Source organism: Actinia tenebrosa, unplaced genomic scaffold (genome assembly GCF_029948245.1).
Source record: "Actinia tenebrosa isolate PJP-AT-01 unplaced genomic scaffold, QUT_ActTen_1.0 PGA_scaffold0__85_contigs__length_37466705, whole genome shotgun sequence".
Classification (NCBI taxonomy): Eukaryota; Metazoa; Cnidaria; class Anthozoa; order Actiniaria; family Actiniidae; genus Actinia; species Actinia tenebrosa.
The window spans coordinates 32,847,413-32,862,852 of record NW_028292569.1 but is presented as its reverse complement, the minus strand read 5'-3'; the positions used below and the strand labels follow the sequence as shown (position 1 = coordinate 32,862,852).

The following is a 15,440-nucleotide window of genomic DNA, read 5'->3' as shown; positions in this document are numbered from 1 at the left end:
ATCCATCTCGTGTACATTCTTATTGTGATACGTCCATCCAATCCATCTCGTGTACATTCTTATTATTCTGATACGTCCATCCAATCCATCTCGTGTACATTCTTATTATTCTGATACGTCCATCCAATCCATCTCGTGTACATTCTTATTATTCTGATACGTCCATCCAATCCATCTCGTGTACATTCTTATTATTCTGATACGTCCATCCAATCCATCTCGTGTACATTCTTATTATTCTGATACGTCCATCCAATCCATCTCGTGTACATTCTTATTCTGATACGTCCATCCAATCCATCTCGTGTACATTCTTATTCTGATACGTCCGTCCAATCCATCTCGTGTACATTCTTATTGTGATACGTCCATCCAATCCATCTCGTGTACATTCTTATTATTCTGATACGTCCATCCAATCCATCTCGTGTACATTCTTATTGTGATACGTCCATCCAATCCATCTCGTGTACATTCTTATTATTCTGATACGTCCATCCAATCCATCTCGTGTACATTCTTATTGTGATACGTCCATCCAATCCATCTCGTGTACATTCTTATTATTCTGATACGTCCATCCAATCCATCTCGTGTACATTCTTATTGTGATACGTCCATCCAATCCATCTCGTGTACATTCTTATTATTCTGATACGTCCATCCAATCCATCTCGTGTACATTCTTATTATTCTGATACGTCCATCCAATCCATCTCGTGTACATTCTTATTATTCTGATACGTCCATCCAATCCATCTCGTGTACATTCTTATTCTGATACGTCCATCCAATCCATCTCGTGTACATTCTTATTCTGATACGTCCATCCAATCCATCTCGTGTACATTCTTATTGTGATACGTCCATCCAATCCATCTCGTGTACATTCTTATTCTGATACGTCCATCCAATCCATCTCGTGTACATTCTTATTATTCTGATACGTCCATCCAATCCATCTCGTGTACATTCTTATTATTCTGATACGTCCATCCAATCCATCTCGTGTACATTCTTATTGTGATACGTCCATCCAATCCATCTCGTGTACATTCTTATTATTCTGATACGTCCATCCAATCCATCTCGTGTACATTCTTATTGTGATACGTCCATCCAATCCATCTCGTGTACATTCTTATTATTCTGATACGTCCATCCAATCCATCTCGTGTACATTCTTATTGTGATACGTCCATCCAATCCATCTCGTGTACATTCTTATTATTCTGATACGTCCATCCAATCCATCTCGTGTACATTCTTATTATTCTGATACGTCCATCCAATCCATCTCGTGTACATTCTTATTATTCTGATACGTCCATCCAATCCATCTCGTGTACATTCTTATTCTGATACGTCCATCCAATCCATCTCGTGTACATTCTTATTCTGATACGCTCATTGACCTCGTTTATTCGGGCTTGATTTTTGGAACGCCCAAGTTTTTTCAACTGAACCTCGGTTTCAAGAAATTAACACAACAATAGCCGTGAAAGCAATGCACCAGATTAACTAGATTACTACGAGGGATTAGCTGTACATATGGTCTGGGAGCCGGCTAGTTTCTCCCCTGATGCTTTTGCTAGAACATCATCGTGCGTAATCCGTGCAAACAAGGGCAGAATGCCTTAATCACTGTCAGATCCGAAGTCCATACGACGCACCAGCTCTGCGGATGTCTCGGGGGTATGGCATGCAGGTGGTAGATGAGGTTTGTTTTTGGATTATGTCGTTGGACGTGGGTTCAATCTCACCGTATGCAGATAAAAACTTTTTTTTAAACATTTCATTTTCAAATACTTCATACGAGGCATTTCTTTATCATGGGTAATCTTTTTTTTTTTTTTAAAAAAAGATAGTTTTAATTGTTTTTAAACAACTCAACATTCACGACTGAAGAGCTGTGTTTCATGGTTTGTAATAATCTTGATCATTTTTTATGAATATAAAAAAAGACAAAGAGGGATTTTTGTATTTGTTTTTAGATTTTCATATTTTTTTCAGACGTTTCTGTTTGTGGAAGCTTTGCACTTCAAAATGATTTTCGCTATTTTGCTTGAATATAGAATAGTCGAAAAATTAGAAATCGTTCAGCTCTGTGGTTTCAAATCCCACCGTATTCAGAAATGATTTTATTTTTTTAAAACTTTTTAAGTCCAAATTTATAATTCGATTCGAACCATTTTGAGTTCTCATTCTACACTTCTACAAACAAATCAGACGTTTGCGATGTTTGTGGAAGTTTTTAAAATACACTTCAAAATGTTATTTTGCTTGATCAATAGAAGTGTCAAAAATAAACTTTGTCAAGTGTACAATAAATAAAACATCATAAAACAAAGAACATTAAGATAAGGTTGCTAAAATAATTAGAAACAAAACTAAAATACCTGGAAGAGTTCGAGTCGTTCACTGTGTGCAGAATGTTGACTTCACTGGCCTCAGCTCAAATATTGAGCTTCCTTTCCTTTAATAAGCTTCATATTATCCCACACATTTAGAGAAGCGTTTTTTTGTTGTCAGTTTATATTTGAAAAGCTTGATCTAGCAAGTAAAAAACCATGGAGCAGATTGAAACTGGAGTCTTGTTCAAGAAAGAACTAGGTGCGCAAAGCACAATCTCCTTCCCAGAGCCTGCGTTTCTTCTGGCCTTTTTGGCGCCATTTTTTGACGCATGCGCAATTTACCGGAAGTAAAATATGATCATGTTTTCAAACAGAGTTTTGAGTTTACTTCCGATCAAAGTAAGAATTAGAATTCGGGAATTTTATATCTTTGAGCGCATGCGCTATTATACTGGTAGTCCAAGAAATTCTGGTCTCAAAGAATGAGTTATGCCAGAGCTCTCGTTCTTCGCCGCAGGCGGGAAAGGTGTCATTGGCTGTGTTGATCACGTGAGCCTTTCCCCCCCATAAAATTGCGTACTTTAGTTGTCGGTAGCTCGGGATTTAATCATCCAAACGACATATTTGTGAAATTCGAATTTTAATAAATACTTGTTCCAGTTTTATTAAACAAATTAATCAAGATCTTGTCTGAAACAATTGACCTTTTTTTGCTGATACGGCGGCCATCTTGAATTTTGGGACGCCAAGGGATAAATTTAAAAAGCATAGAGTGGCGAGGTTACGTTTTCGAATAATTTGGAGAGTTCCACATATTGTTCTAACTACAGTAACAGCAATTGATTTTTAGACGAGCTTCTCATTGAAAAGCGTAAAGTTATATACATATACTCTGACAGCTGATATAGATCATCCCATCATGTCTTACTAATAAATACAATACAATTCAAGATGGCTGCCGTATCGGTAAAAAGGTCTGTTAACATTGATTCAAAGATTTATTTGAAAAGCAGTGTTAGCAGTGAAGGTTGTAGTAAAATAATGCAGTTTTCGTAAGACTGTGAAAAGTTCACGGCACGAACACGGTCGTGACACAGCAAGGGATACGCCAGACAAATCACATTGCACAAGAATTTACTCTCCATCCAATCAAATACCCGGAACACGGCATAAACACGGCGCGGACACGATCACGCCAAGATTACGGCACTTTTAGACCAATCATATTGCGCGTGAAAAAATCAGCCAATTAAAATTCTAGAAAGTAACAGGTCACGGCACCTCACGCTTACGGCACTGAGCTTTTCACAGTCATACGAAAACTGCACTAAGCATTTTGCGCGGTCAGCGTTCAGTGACCACGTGCTCAAACTATCCTGGTCATCGTGTGCGTAGCAAATCGCAAAGCAATCAGCCATGCAAAATCTCTTCAAATGTCCTCTATTTAGCCTCTATTCAGTTTATAGACATTTTAGTCTCTGCACATGGATGCGACATATGATGGGCTGTCGTAGCTTTAGAATCCAATACTTGATAATCCTATGCAAGAAAAGGAAAAGTTAAACCTAATCTCTTTCTTTGGGTAAAGCAGACATTGTAAAGACTGTGGAAAAACTTGGGTTGTGGGAAGCAGTGCAATGAAGATGATGACGTCATTCCTGTCTGATGATTCTGATTGGTTGAGTAGTTATTTGCCGCCCTGCGATTGGTTCAATAAGTTCGTCATGTGACCACCCCTAACTCCTTTTCGCACTTACACAGAATTTCGTAATACCTTTGTGAAACGGCAAGGCGCGGTAATGAAAGCACCCTTTAAACCAATCACATTATGCAAAATCAATGCTCAGCCAATCAAATGGTCGTACACGCCACCATTACGGTCGCTGCTTCTGCGCAGCTGCTGTGCTGCGCTTCCAGTTCCCATCATTCCTCCAGCAGCTGCGCAAGAGGCTAGGTCACGGGACGGTACGCCAGGGCTTAATGCGAAATTTAACGACATTACTGGATTTGCTCTATGTTAATAGTGGGGCCAAAGGTAGCCCAAATATACAAGTTACCTATTTGTTTGTCATCATTGAAAGCCCAGCTGATGCAGTAGTGCGATAATAACTGGTCAAGAAGATCTACTTCATCTAGGAACTCTAACTTTTCAATCCTACGAAGAATAACATGGTTCAAGGATGAATGACAGTGTCAAAGATTTGTTGGTGTTGGATGCAATATTCGTCTTTATCTTGGGCTAAATGTTTTCCTATTTCAGACCAAGAGGTCCATAGGGTATGGAGAAGGCAGCGATTGTAAGGTGAGGTGCTAGACATCCATATTTTCACCCCTGATGTGATGCACAATTATTACTGACCCCTCCCTGTGAGAGGTAGCCTAGTTTTATATTTTATACAGAGCAAGTTGACACAATAAGGAAAAAAACTCATGATAATGGCATTCCAAGGTATCATTACGCAGCCTGTGGTCATTAAATCTAACCTGGATAGTTCTTGGCTTGGTAGATATCTGTACACTTCATCCATACTGTACGCCTGTGATGACTGCCAATGATTGGACAGAAATCTCTGCTTCTGAAATGAGTGAAATATAGATGACTCAGGTGTCTTGTGGTGGGTGGATGGATGGATGGATGGATGGAAGGGATGGGATGGGATGGATGGATGGATGGGTGGGTGGGTGGATGGCTGGAAGGGATGGGATGGGATGGGATGGATGGATGGATGGATGTATGGATGGATGGATGGATGGATGGATGGATGGATGGGATGGATGGATGGATGGATGGATGGATGGGTGGATGGATGAATGGATAGATGGATGGGTGGATGGATGGGCGGGTGGATGGATGAGTGGGTGGGTGGGTGGGTGGATGGATGGATGGATGATATAGAATAGCAGCAATGCTAATAATACCTGTGACTGAAGATCAGGACAGCCTAATGCTCCAAGGAGAGTACAGTTTCTACACTGCAAGAGAACAACAAAAATGACTTGAAATCTTTGATATTGGTCTTATTGTCTGTCTTTCCTTCTTTCTGCATTATAATTAGCCTAATATAGCATAAGCAATGTCTCACTGTCTCAAGGGTTAAGTAATAATAATCATCACCATAATCATTAATCATCAGCAATTATCAATCATCCCTAATCATCAATCATCACCATCAATCATCAACTCCAATCATCATCATCATCACCACCATCACCATCAATCATCATCACCATCATCAATTATTACCATTGCCATCACCAATCATCATCATCACAAATCATCATCATCACCATCATCAATTATCATCACCATCATCAATTATCATCACCATCATCAATTATCATCACCATCATCAATCATCATAATCATCATTTATCATCATCACCATCATTAATTTTCATTATCATCAATTATCATCAAGTGTCAAAAAAAAATTGTCATCACTAATCACCACCTTGCAAAGTACAGCAGTGGCGCAGCTCAATGGGGTCGAACTGAAAGCATGTGAAAATGCCTCTGGCAGCCTCTATACGTTAGTGTAAGTTGTGTCATAGTATCAGTAATTCATAAGGTGACCATGAATAAGACAAGCAGCTAACCTTGAGGTTTTCTATCATGACGTGACCAAACCTGTCTTGCATGTTAACCTGGTGATAAAACACATGAAATATGTACCAATACCTGCATCATCATTATCTGTCCTAATATTAGTAAGGGTAGCCATGGGGTTGCTGAGTCTAAGTATATGATGCACTTGTTACACCCACTACCACTAAATGTACATTATTTTGTTTCGAACTCACAACTCTCAACTCACATGTTGATTTTTGCAGAGTAAGGAAAATTGGAGAGAAACCCTTGTAGAAATTAAGGGGGAGACCAACATGGCAAAAGCTATTGACTTCATATGAGATATGTGTATGCATCGAAAATATAAGACCCATAGTCAGATGCTTGTCATTGTTTGAATGGCAAATTATATAATATTACCTGTTCGTAGTTTAAGAACAGTGCAGTTTTGAAATGACTTCCTGCCCAATTGATGAGGGTGGCAGATTTATTTGGTTCCATGTACACCAGAACACATTCAGTTATAAACACTGTTGGTAAGCTATGGATTGCAATATATTTAAATATATTAAATCATGCACTGCACACGTTCGGATTGAAAATTCATGGTTTGCAAGCATATGTCTGTAGTATCAACGAAGAACGCTAATGAGAAATATTTTGTTTAACAACATCTTCAAATTTTATTGATACCCTAAAACAACTCAGCTAACTCACAGACTGAATGAACCTAATCCACTTCCAAGGGCGTAGTGTTTTGCCCATTTCAGACCACGTGTCATTCTCTCAAATATAAGATTCTTTGTTTGAGTTGTATCCAAATCTACCATGCGTCAAGGTCAAACGCACCTTCTATCCAATCCAATAGATGTAATTTTAGATTCAATGACATCAACATCTCTAAGATCTGCAGCCAACAGATGATAGCAGTTTGAATGAATCTCCTTTTCCTCTGTTGAGTTAAGGTATGCAATAATTATGCTTTATTAAACTCATTAATAAGTCATGAGGAAAACACAACAGAAATCACGACCGTGAAGAGTTTTGTAAATCTGATACAGAATCCTGTTCATTTGAATAAATTTTAAGATGGATTTTCTTGGCCAGATTCACTTTTATCTTGAAAAGTTTAGCGAAACACAAAGGAACTAACCTAGAGGTTTAATAAGTAATCTACAGTATTCGTGTCCGTGTTGTATCCAATATACAAACTCTTGGCTACTCCTCGAGTTTGTATGTCGGATACAACACAGCCACTCATACTGTATATATTACTTTGAAAGCCAAAAATCAAAAGATGAAACTAAAAAGATATACAACACCCATCAGAAAATAATGGGTGCATCACAAGACCAGGAAAATCAACTTCTAAATATTTCCATTTTGATCATGGAATGAGGGCCACAGTTTGGTTAGCCACTGCCTATTATTAAATTAACACTCATAAAACAAGGACAATATTCATTTATAACATGAACAACTTTGATGTGATTGTACTTTTAACCACCAATACTATTGAATTTGCTTTTGAATGGAACAATGTCTCATAATGTGTATTTGTTTACCTATTTTTAGGTTGTCTTCTGTTTTGAAGACTTCCTGTAACTGTCTTCTTGACCTTAAAAATAATATATATATGTATTGTGAATGGATAATAATGATATTATCACAGAAGCAAAAAGTGTATTGGAAATGAAAGGACCTGAAATCATTCTTTTCTTTTGTCATGGGTGAATCGTCATTTCAAAATAAAACCGTCCTTTTTTCACAAGGGTAGCACTTAATAGCCAGTGGCTAACAAACCTGTGGCGCTCATTCTGTGATCAAATTGGAATTTTAGGAGTTGATTTTTGCGAAGGGAGGAAAACTGGAGAACCCGGAAAACCCTTGAAGCACAGGAGAGAACCAACAAACAACTCTACTCATATAAGACACTGAGTCTGGGACTTGAACTCGGGTCGCATTGATGAGAGGCGAGCGCTCACACCACTACGCCATCCGTGCTTCCCTAATCAGCATACAGTATTTAATTATCTAGTTTACTCACTGCTTGTGGGTTTATTAATTACAATTATAACATGTTCCTGAGTTGTCGGTAAGGTGTCTGATAACCCGGAAGTGGCCGTTAAGATAAGGGTAAGGTGTCAGTAAGTGTTCGACTGACCATTTACTGTCACCTTAGTTGGGTAGTGGGACTATAAGGATTTTACAATTTGAAAGAATACTTTTTACAATAACTTACAAATTTTTCTTGCGCAGATTGGTTAATTTTATTATCAATAAGAGGACAGACATTTAAAGCTGACATCAACGAGCGCACGCTCTATCCGTTTATATCCCATAAATCAAGAATTACAGTATGGTGCAGGTTGAACACAAATAGCCATCTATGGCAATAATGATGCTGCTGAAGACGTAAAGGACAAGCAAAAGCGCATTATAACATTGCACTGTATTTACCTTATGCAACGACATTTTCTTTCAGTCACATTGCCAAAATCCACCTCTACAAATACTTTAGGAGCACATCCTCTGTCCTATCAAAATGTTAATATCAGTAATGATTGAAAAATAAAATGTTTTTTTTACCATGCTATAATCAAGAATACAACATGTAGGAAGCAGGGTTTAAAATAACTGCCAATCAGTCACCAGTCATGATTACAAGCCAAATTAGTTTCAGCTCAGTATATCTTGTTTCTGGCTCAATGTTACTGGTCAAAACGACCAGAAAGGCAAAGATTTGACTGAACAAGTTTCAATGGTGGGTAGACATTGTCCGATATCCAGCTGTTATTTTAAGCCCTGGGAAGGGATGAAAGCATGAAAGAAGCATTATTTATCTGGGAGGAGGGGTGGGATTTGATGGTGGGCTTTAAGAATATCAGGCACAAGTGAAGGGCCACAAAAGTCAGAGTCACACAGCATGAATGGAAAACAAGGGACACATGACCTGTAAGTTGTGGTCAAATGACGTGTTAGTGCAACTTGAGACCTCACAGGTGAGAGGTGAGTGCAATACAGATTATGTAATAATGAAGCGTGACAATATTACCTTGAGTTGCCAAAACAAAGTGTCAAAACCAGCACCAAAACTAACGACCTGGCACTGAGAATCAGTGAGGGTGAGAAACTGATCCAACAGGAAAAAGATACCCTTAATACGAGCATAGTAACCTGCCGACAAAAGGATTCTTTCAATTGATGGTTTTCACGGCGGCCATGTTGGAGGATATAACAAAAGAATTCATTGACAATTCTTTTGTTATATCCTCCAACATGGCCGCCATGTCTTTTGTTATTTCATTCTCTTGGGAATGGTTGAAAACCATCAATATGTACTTTTCTAAGTAATTATTGTTTCTGAACAGATATGGTGTACCTCGGTTTATTTCTGGTGTCTTTCTGTCTCCAACTTTAGCAAAGTATTGAATGTATTTGTCTTCCCAATATCCCATGTGAACTGCAAACCTAAATAGAACAACAACACAAAGGAAAAAAGGTTATATTCAAAAAGTAATTCTCCCCCCCCCCCCCCCCCTTAAATTAATAGATATTTTCCAAATTGGCCACGAAACAATGGCTCCAAGTTGAGGTAAGACTTATATAAAATACAGTAAATGTATGAACACATCAACTCTAACCTTGACTTCCAGCCATTGTTTCATGTCACTCAAGAAATTAATTTGGTAAAGGACTATTGTATTTATCCAGTAAGATGTCCCCATAACTTAACTATGAAGGAGTAGGAGGGAAGGTACACCTTTTGCATATGATAGGTGCCTATGAAATATCATAGAAATAACTTGATTGGCATCTACCAAAACCGCATTTATCATGAAAGCAATTCAGCTTGTGCTATTGAGAAGCATTGTGACTTAAATAGCTCCTCGATCCACCATCCGCAATCCGAATAATGGCGACTTCCAATTCCAGGTCCCTCAAACAATATTCAAACCACTTTTACAATTGGTCACTCCATGCTAATGAAGGGCTTAAACATTCATTTAAGTTTTCTTTTCTTCATCTAAACAATACCAATGGATTAAAGTGTAGCTTATGTCGGTGGTAAACGACAATACATTCAAAATACAAACAGAAAATAAGTTCGTTTTCGGTGACCAGGTAAATCACTGACGACAAGAAAAAACCTGTTTATGCATTAAATCACCTTTTACAAGCTGTTGCATCGTCGTTAGTGGAAATAACTGCATCATCTTGAGATTGGTTCATCTTTTAGCTAATTTATTGAGGTTTAAAACCTATTATCATAGATAAATGAGTACAACAAATATACAAACTTCCGTTCAACCACCATCTTGGAAATGACAGCTACGACACAGGAAGCCCAACAGGAAACCCATTTTGTCCGGCATCGATGTTTGGGATTCTGCTTCGGCGTGACGTTTTCCAATTTCAGATCACGTGTCATTCACTAAAAAATAAGATTCCTTTGTTTTTCATGGCAAGGGTTGAACAAAGAAATGATACTCAAGCCGGAATGACAAGTGGTCTGAGATTGGAGAACAGTATACCCAACATTGCTTAATTGACATGACTTTGAACATCGGCAACAATGACTTGTGTCTTACTTGCTTTAGCCCTAACACTTTTTAAGGGTCTAATGACATGTGTTCTCAAGAGAAATAATAAATAAGATACCAGTAATTTATAAGAGAGCAAAGGGCTAATGCATTTTATATTTAATTTGCATATTCTTAAAATGCCCTGCCTTTCCTGCCACAGAAAAATTGTTAGCCTCCTATAATATTTTACACAAAAAGCAAGAGCAGATCCAGCGAAAATTTTAGGGGGGTCTAATTGAGTTTAGGGGTGGCTACTTGAGTTTCTTTCGTCAACACAAAGGAAAACGATAAAAAAAAAGCATCTTTATTCTTCAGTTTTGTTTTGTTTTGTTTTTCTGGAGAAGGGGGGATTCAGCCCTCCTTTGCCCCCCCCCCCTGGATCCACCCTTGAAAAATTCTAACTGTTGAACGAATTCTTGTTACCTTCCCTTTAAGTCTAAGTGGAAAATAATAAGCTTCCCGTTTGCACCATCCTTTCCCCTGAAACTAATGAACAATCCCTAATGAACCTTCTTTCAAAGAAACGTACTCATCAGTTTCAAATAAATTAGATGTTTAATTGTCAAGAAATGACCTATAAATCACTTCTACTGTAATCATCACACTAATAACCAAGAATAAAATACATCTACTTCTACATATTAGTCTTGCTATAAATTGGACTCTAAATTTTTTGGCAATGGCAAAAAAAAAAAATCAAGTATTTAAGTTACATATTGTAAACAAAAGAAAAAATATACCTATAAATCATTTCTACTATAATAATCATACTAAGGACCAAAAAATAAAATACTACTAATATAGTATATTTCTTGTTAAGAAGCTTTTTTAACTTCAGTTTTACTCTCGCGTTTTCGTGGAATAAATATGGGAATTATAATAAACATTACTATGATTATATGACCTATAAAGTAGAGGCTTCTCCATGCCGACAGACAAGGCTGAAGCTGCAACAACATGAAGCCACAGCCAGTGTACTCCATTGCACGGTACAAGAAAAACCAGCTACACCAGTCATAAACATAGCGGAGTTTCTCAGACAGATAGGGTTTAATAGCCCTTTCCATGCCATACTCAGACATAACTATTAGTGGTACACTGAGGAAGGTTAGGTAATATCCTGGTGCAACACCATGCCAGAATGCACTTACAAGGAGAGTCAAAAACAGCCTGAAACAACAAAAATATTTTCATGATTGTATAAAATGAGCTCTTTTATCGTTTATATTCAGTCAATGTGTAGTTCAAGAAATTATTCATACCCCCCCCAAGGAGGAATTTTTCAAAGACCCCCACCACACCCCCCCCCCCCCGCCACACACACACCCTGGAAATTCCAATTTTCTTCCATACAAACTCTGTAATTTTGGTTTTTCTCTGACCCCCCCCCCCCCTCCCCACCCCTTAGAAATTCCAAATTCCTCTGTTGGAGGGGGATGGTATGGATGGTTCAGTATAGATAATTTCTGGAGGTATTAAAAAAATGTATATATTACTCTACACAATGCTGAATAGCGCTCAAAGTAATGATCAGTTAATGAAACAAAGACAATATCATAGTACGCACCTAACATTTCTATTTGTAAAGGGTAACTTGCGGTGTACATAGACTGAAATCCACCACTGGACTGTCATGTTCCAATCTTTCATGATTTTTGACATCGAGGGAGAATATTCAACCTCAAAGATCTTGATGTTATGAATTGTCTTGAAGCTGGGAATGTAAAAGATCATACTCATTTGATGTTTCATCTACATATTTATTATTTTCCAAGCTTTTGGATCTTAGATCCATTATCAGGGAATATAGTGTTACAATTGAAAAAATGACTAAATGGATTACATGCAAAGCCAGTGTTACCATAGAGGAAGATTACAGAGCAAGCTAAAAGAAGTGAAAAAAAAATGGCTAACTGTGTGAGCCAGAAAAAACCTACGATGATGTTAAATTTCAACCCTAACAGATAGAACTAGATAGTCCTTTGATGACAACTCTGAAAAATAAGTTACCGGTTATCTCAGTTGCTAGAGCATTGGACTTATTACATTTAAAAAAGCATAGTTACCTATGAGTATCAGATTCATCAGTATCTTGTTTGCATTCTTTATCATTGATAGCTCCATTGGTTGTCGGCATTGGTTTAGTGGGGCCCAGACCTGGCTTGGGATCTGTCTCAAAAGGATATGCACCCAGACCAAGCATCATACAACTACTCTCAGCCAATATCCATCCAATGTAAAAACGCCATCGAAAACCATTAAATGTTGGTACAAGGTAAGCTAACTGATATAAGATACCCCAAGGATGATTGACATATTCTTCTGTGCCAATATGGCTGATAGGAAAATATATATTCATAATAAGGTACAATGCCCCCCATAATGGTGCTTGTTTAAATCGACGTAAAGCAGGACGGAATGTTGATATCTGTTCGGGATTCTCCTGTTCAAGGAAATCCTTATATGTCTTGTATCTGTAGTAAGGCCCAGTCATAATGCCGCAATAGCAGTAACAATAACTAATAAATTCATAGAAACTTGGTGTGGATGTTGCAGCGTCCTTGTTTCTCGTAATCTCAGGATCAAAAATCTCAAATGGAAGTGTACAGAGCTGAAACAGATGAAATGCATCAAAAAATATATATATTGCATTTTGAGTCATTATCAATAATTGCAATGATATATCGAGATAGAACCTTATTTTGTGGTGAGAGCAAATTCTACAATTCCGTGGGTGCTATTGAAAATGAAAATTACTCACTAAAAATTAAAGGTTTTTTACTCACTCGAAGTGTTATCAGCAATTGCACTGCATTAGAATGCATTGGTGGTTTGGAGAAGCCAAAGTAATTACATGTTCTAAAGAAAAACAAATATGCAAACACGAACAGAAATGCTGGCCACTGACTGCGCCTACAACAAGAAATAAAAATAAAATTGATATCATGTCTTGGGTCATTCTAAAACTCTCTTGTGATTCCCAAGAAGCAAGGGTTGGGCGAGGGGGATGGTGCTGAGGAGGGTATATTGTGGTACCAGAAAATATCCATACCTCCCCCATGGAGTTGGATTGAGATTTCCAAGGGGTGGCGAGGGTATGAGGAGGGTATAATGTGTAGTGCCAGAAAATATCCATACCTCCCCCATGGAGTGGGATTGAGATTTCCAAGGGGTGGGGAGGGTATGAGGAGGGTATATTGTGTAGTGCCAGAAAATATCCATACCTCCCCCATGGAGTGGGATTGAGATTTCCAAGGGGTGGGGAGGGTATGAGGAGGGTATATTGCGTAGTACCAGAAAATATCCATACCTCCCCCATGGAGTGGGATTGAGATTTCCAAGGGGTGGGGAGGGTATGAGGAGGGTATATTGCGTAGCTCCAGAAAATAGCCATACCTCACCCAAAGAGTGCGATTGGGATTTCCAAGGGGTGGGGATGGTTTCGGGAGGGTATATAGAGGATTTCAACCATTATATGGTGGCAGCCATGATATATTGTTTGGAATATTGATTTGTTGGTAGGCTTCTTTTTACATTAATCCATTAATTTAGAATATCATGAAGACACAGCATATTGAAGCATATTGCACATATACGAAGAGCTGACAATACTGTTAGAACTAAGTACGTTCTGTTTGCGAAGCTGAGTAAGAAATACTACAGAGACCCATGGCTAAAGATTGGACAGCTGCTTGGAACCTCAGTGGAACCAAGTGAAAAGACTAATGCAGTCCAAAACTATGTCCAACACTGAGATTCAACATTAGAGAAATATAGTGTACTTTTACCCATTAGATGGGAAGATATTGATTTTTATGGAATAACACATCATTGTTATGCAATTGTTAAAGCTGAGCCATTTTCAGAGAAATAATAATAACACTTAGATAAACTACTATTAAAATATGTATAAACAAACTTTATGTTTTTACTCTAAAAACAGGTGGAATAAATCATGGACTAGAAAACAACTTGACAGCTATTTCAGTGCAAAGTTTGAATGATTTATGTCACATTCTATCCTCTAAGATATACCAAAAGTTTGAAAAAAATATTGCTCCAAACATCTAAGAATAAATTTACAGGCCAAAGTTTTATTACATACTTGTAAATAAGATAATATGTGACATATTTTATCAAGCTGTATCGATCATTTAAAACATACTTATCAAATATTGTTATTCAATAGAATTTATCAAAAAATCGTTATTAACGATTTAATATTCATTAATACATATCAATCGGCGTATTGATAATATTGCACTTCTAATGCATACAGTGTATAAGACTTTGATAGCTTTATGGTTGCTATGAGATATTATAGTGTTACTATAAATCAATGATTGTAACCATCAATAAAGCCAACTGGACAAATAGTCCTTCAGTAAAATTAAATTATTGCTAGAAAAAAGTCTCAATATATTAATTCTAGATCCTTCTAAAAATCTTTGTCAAAGAAGTATTAATAATTTTGTAGTGAAATATCACGTGGTGAGTGTGCAAGCTTATGTTATTATTAAGGTGTAAGCTTGATTATTAAGTTAACCCCTTTAGTTTATATACAGTATATCAGTCGAAAATGCAGAGTACATGATACATACTTTGGTCCAAGGACAGCGACGATCAAGTAAGTAGTAACAACAGTGACCATTGAATGCCATATTCCCTCTCCAAGAAGAGAGATGCTCAATCCCAAACCAGCGACAGTACATAGGAATTGTTTTCGCGCTGGAGAACCCGAAATCTTTATCAAATGACCCAAGGGGATGGAAAATAGAAGTATACATAGATAGAGGATGTCAGTTCGAGACATTTCTAGAGGGATTAAGGGGAAAAAGTGTAGCTTTTTTAAGCCTTGTGACTGAAGAATGACAACTTGAAAAACAAGGGACTAAAATCGCCTTACATCGTTTCAACCAATCAGGGAGCAGT

General features: G+C 37.6%; 2 protein-coding genes across 2 annotated transcripts; both read right to left on the bottom strand.

Moving 5' to 3' along the window:
• Positions 1-2,977: 2,977 nt before the first annotated feature.
• LOC116291463 (leucine carboxyl methyltransferase 1) lies at positions 2,978-10,257 on the bottom strand. Its single transcript, XM_031698632.2, has 12 exons — positions 10,094-10,257; positions 9,305-9,393; positions 8,978-9,099; positions 8,383-8,459; positions 7,488-7,540; positions 6,772-6,874; positions 6,343-6,463; positions 5,952-5,999; positions 5,274-5,327; positions 4,839-4,930; positions 4,412-4,509; positions 2,978-3,893 (listed from the first exon to the last, which is right to left on the bottom strand). Exons 1-12 carry the CDS (start codon positions 10,153-10,155, stop codon positions 3,871-3,873), a joined length of 942 nt encoding a protein of 313 aa, XP_031554492.1. The 5' UTR covers positions 10,156-10,257; the 3' UTR covers positions 2,978-3,870.
• A 787-nt stretch (positions 10,258-11,044) lies between these two features.
• LOC116291456 (membrane-bound acylglycerophosphatidylinositol O-acyltransferase mboat7) lies at positions 11,045-15,378 on the bottom strand. The gene is made up of 5 exons (XM_089024220.1): positions 15,110-15,378; positions 13,295-13,421; positions 12,575-13,119; positions 12,076-12,222; positions 11,045-11,678 (listed from the first exon to the last, which is right to left on the bottom strand). Exons 1-5 carry the CDS (start codon positions 15,319-15,321, stop codon positions 11,324-11,326), a joined length of 1,386 nt encoding a protein of 461 aa, XP_088880346.1. The 5' UTR covers positions 15,322-15,378; the 3' UTR covers positions 11,045-11,323.
• Between the last annotated feature and the right edge of the window lie 62 nt (positions 15,379-15,440).

Coding starts and splice junctions, on each gene's coding strand:
- LOC116291463 (XM_031698632.2), bottom strand. CDS start 10,155: ATGAACCAATCTCAAGATGATGCAGTTATTTCCACTAACGACGATGCA. Junction 6,464..6,771: donor TCTATTGGATTGGATAGAAG/GTGCGTTTGACC, acceptor TGCAATCCATAG/CTTACCAACAGTGTTTATAA. Junction 6,000..6,342: donor TGTTCTTAAACTACGAACAG/GTAATATTATAT, acceptor TTTTATCACCAG/GTTAACATGCAAGACAGGTT.
- LOC116291456 (XM_089024220.1), bottom strand. CDS start 15,321: ATGTCTCGAACTGACATCCTCTATCTATGTATACTTCTATTTTCCATC. Junction 13,422..15,109: donor GTCGCTGTCCTTGGACCAAA/GTATGTATCATG, acceptor TTCTTGTTGTAG/GCGCAGTCAGTGGCCAGCAT. Junction 12,223..12,574: donor GATGAATCTGATACTCATAG/GTAACTATGCTT, acceptor TTACATTCCCAG/CTTCAAGACAATTCATAACA.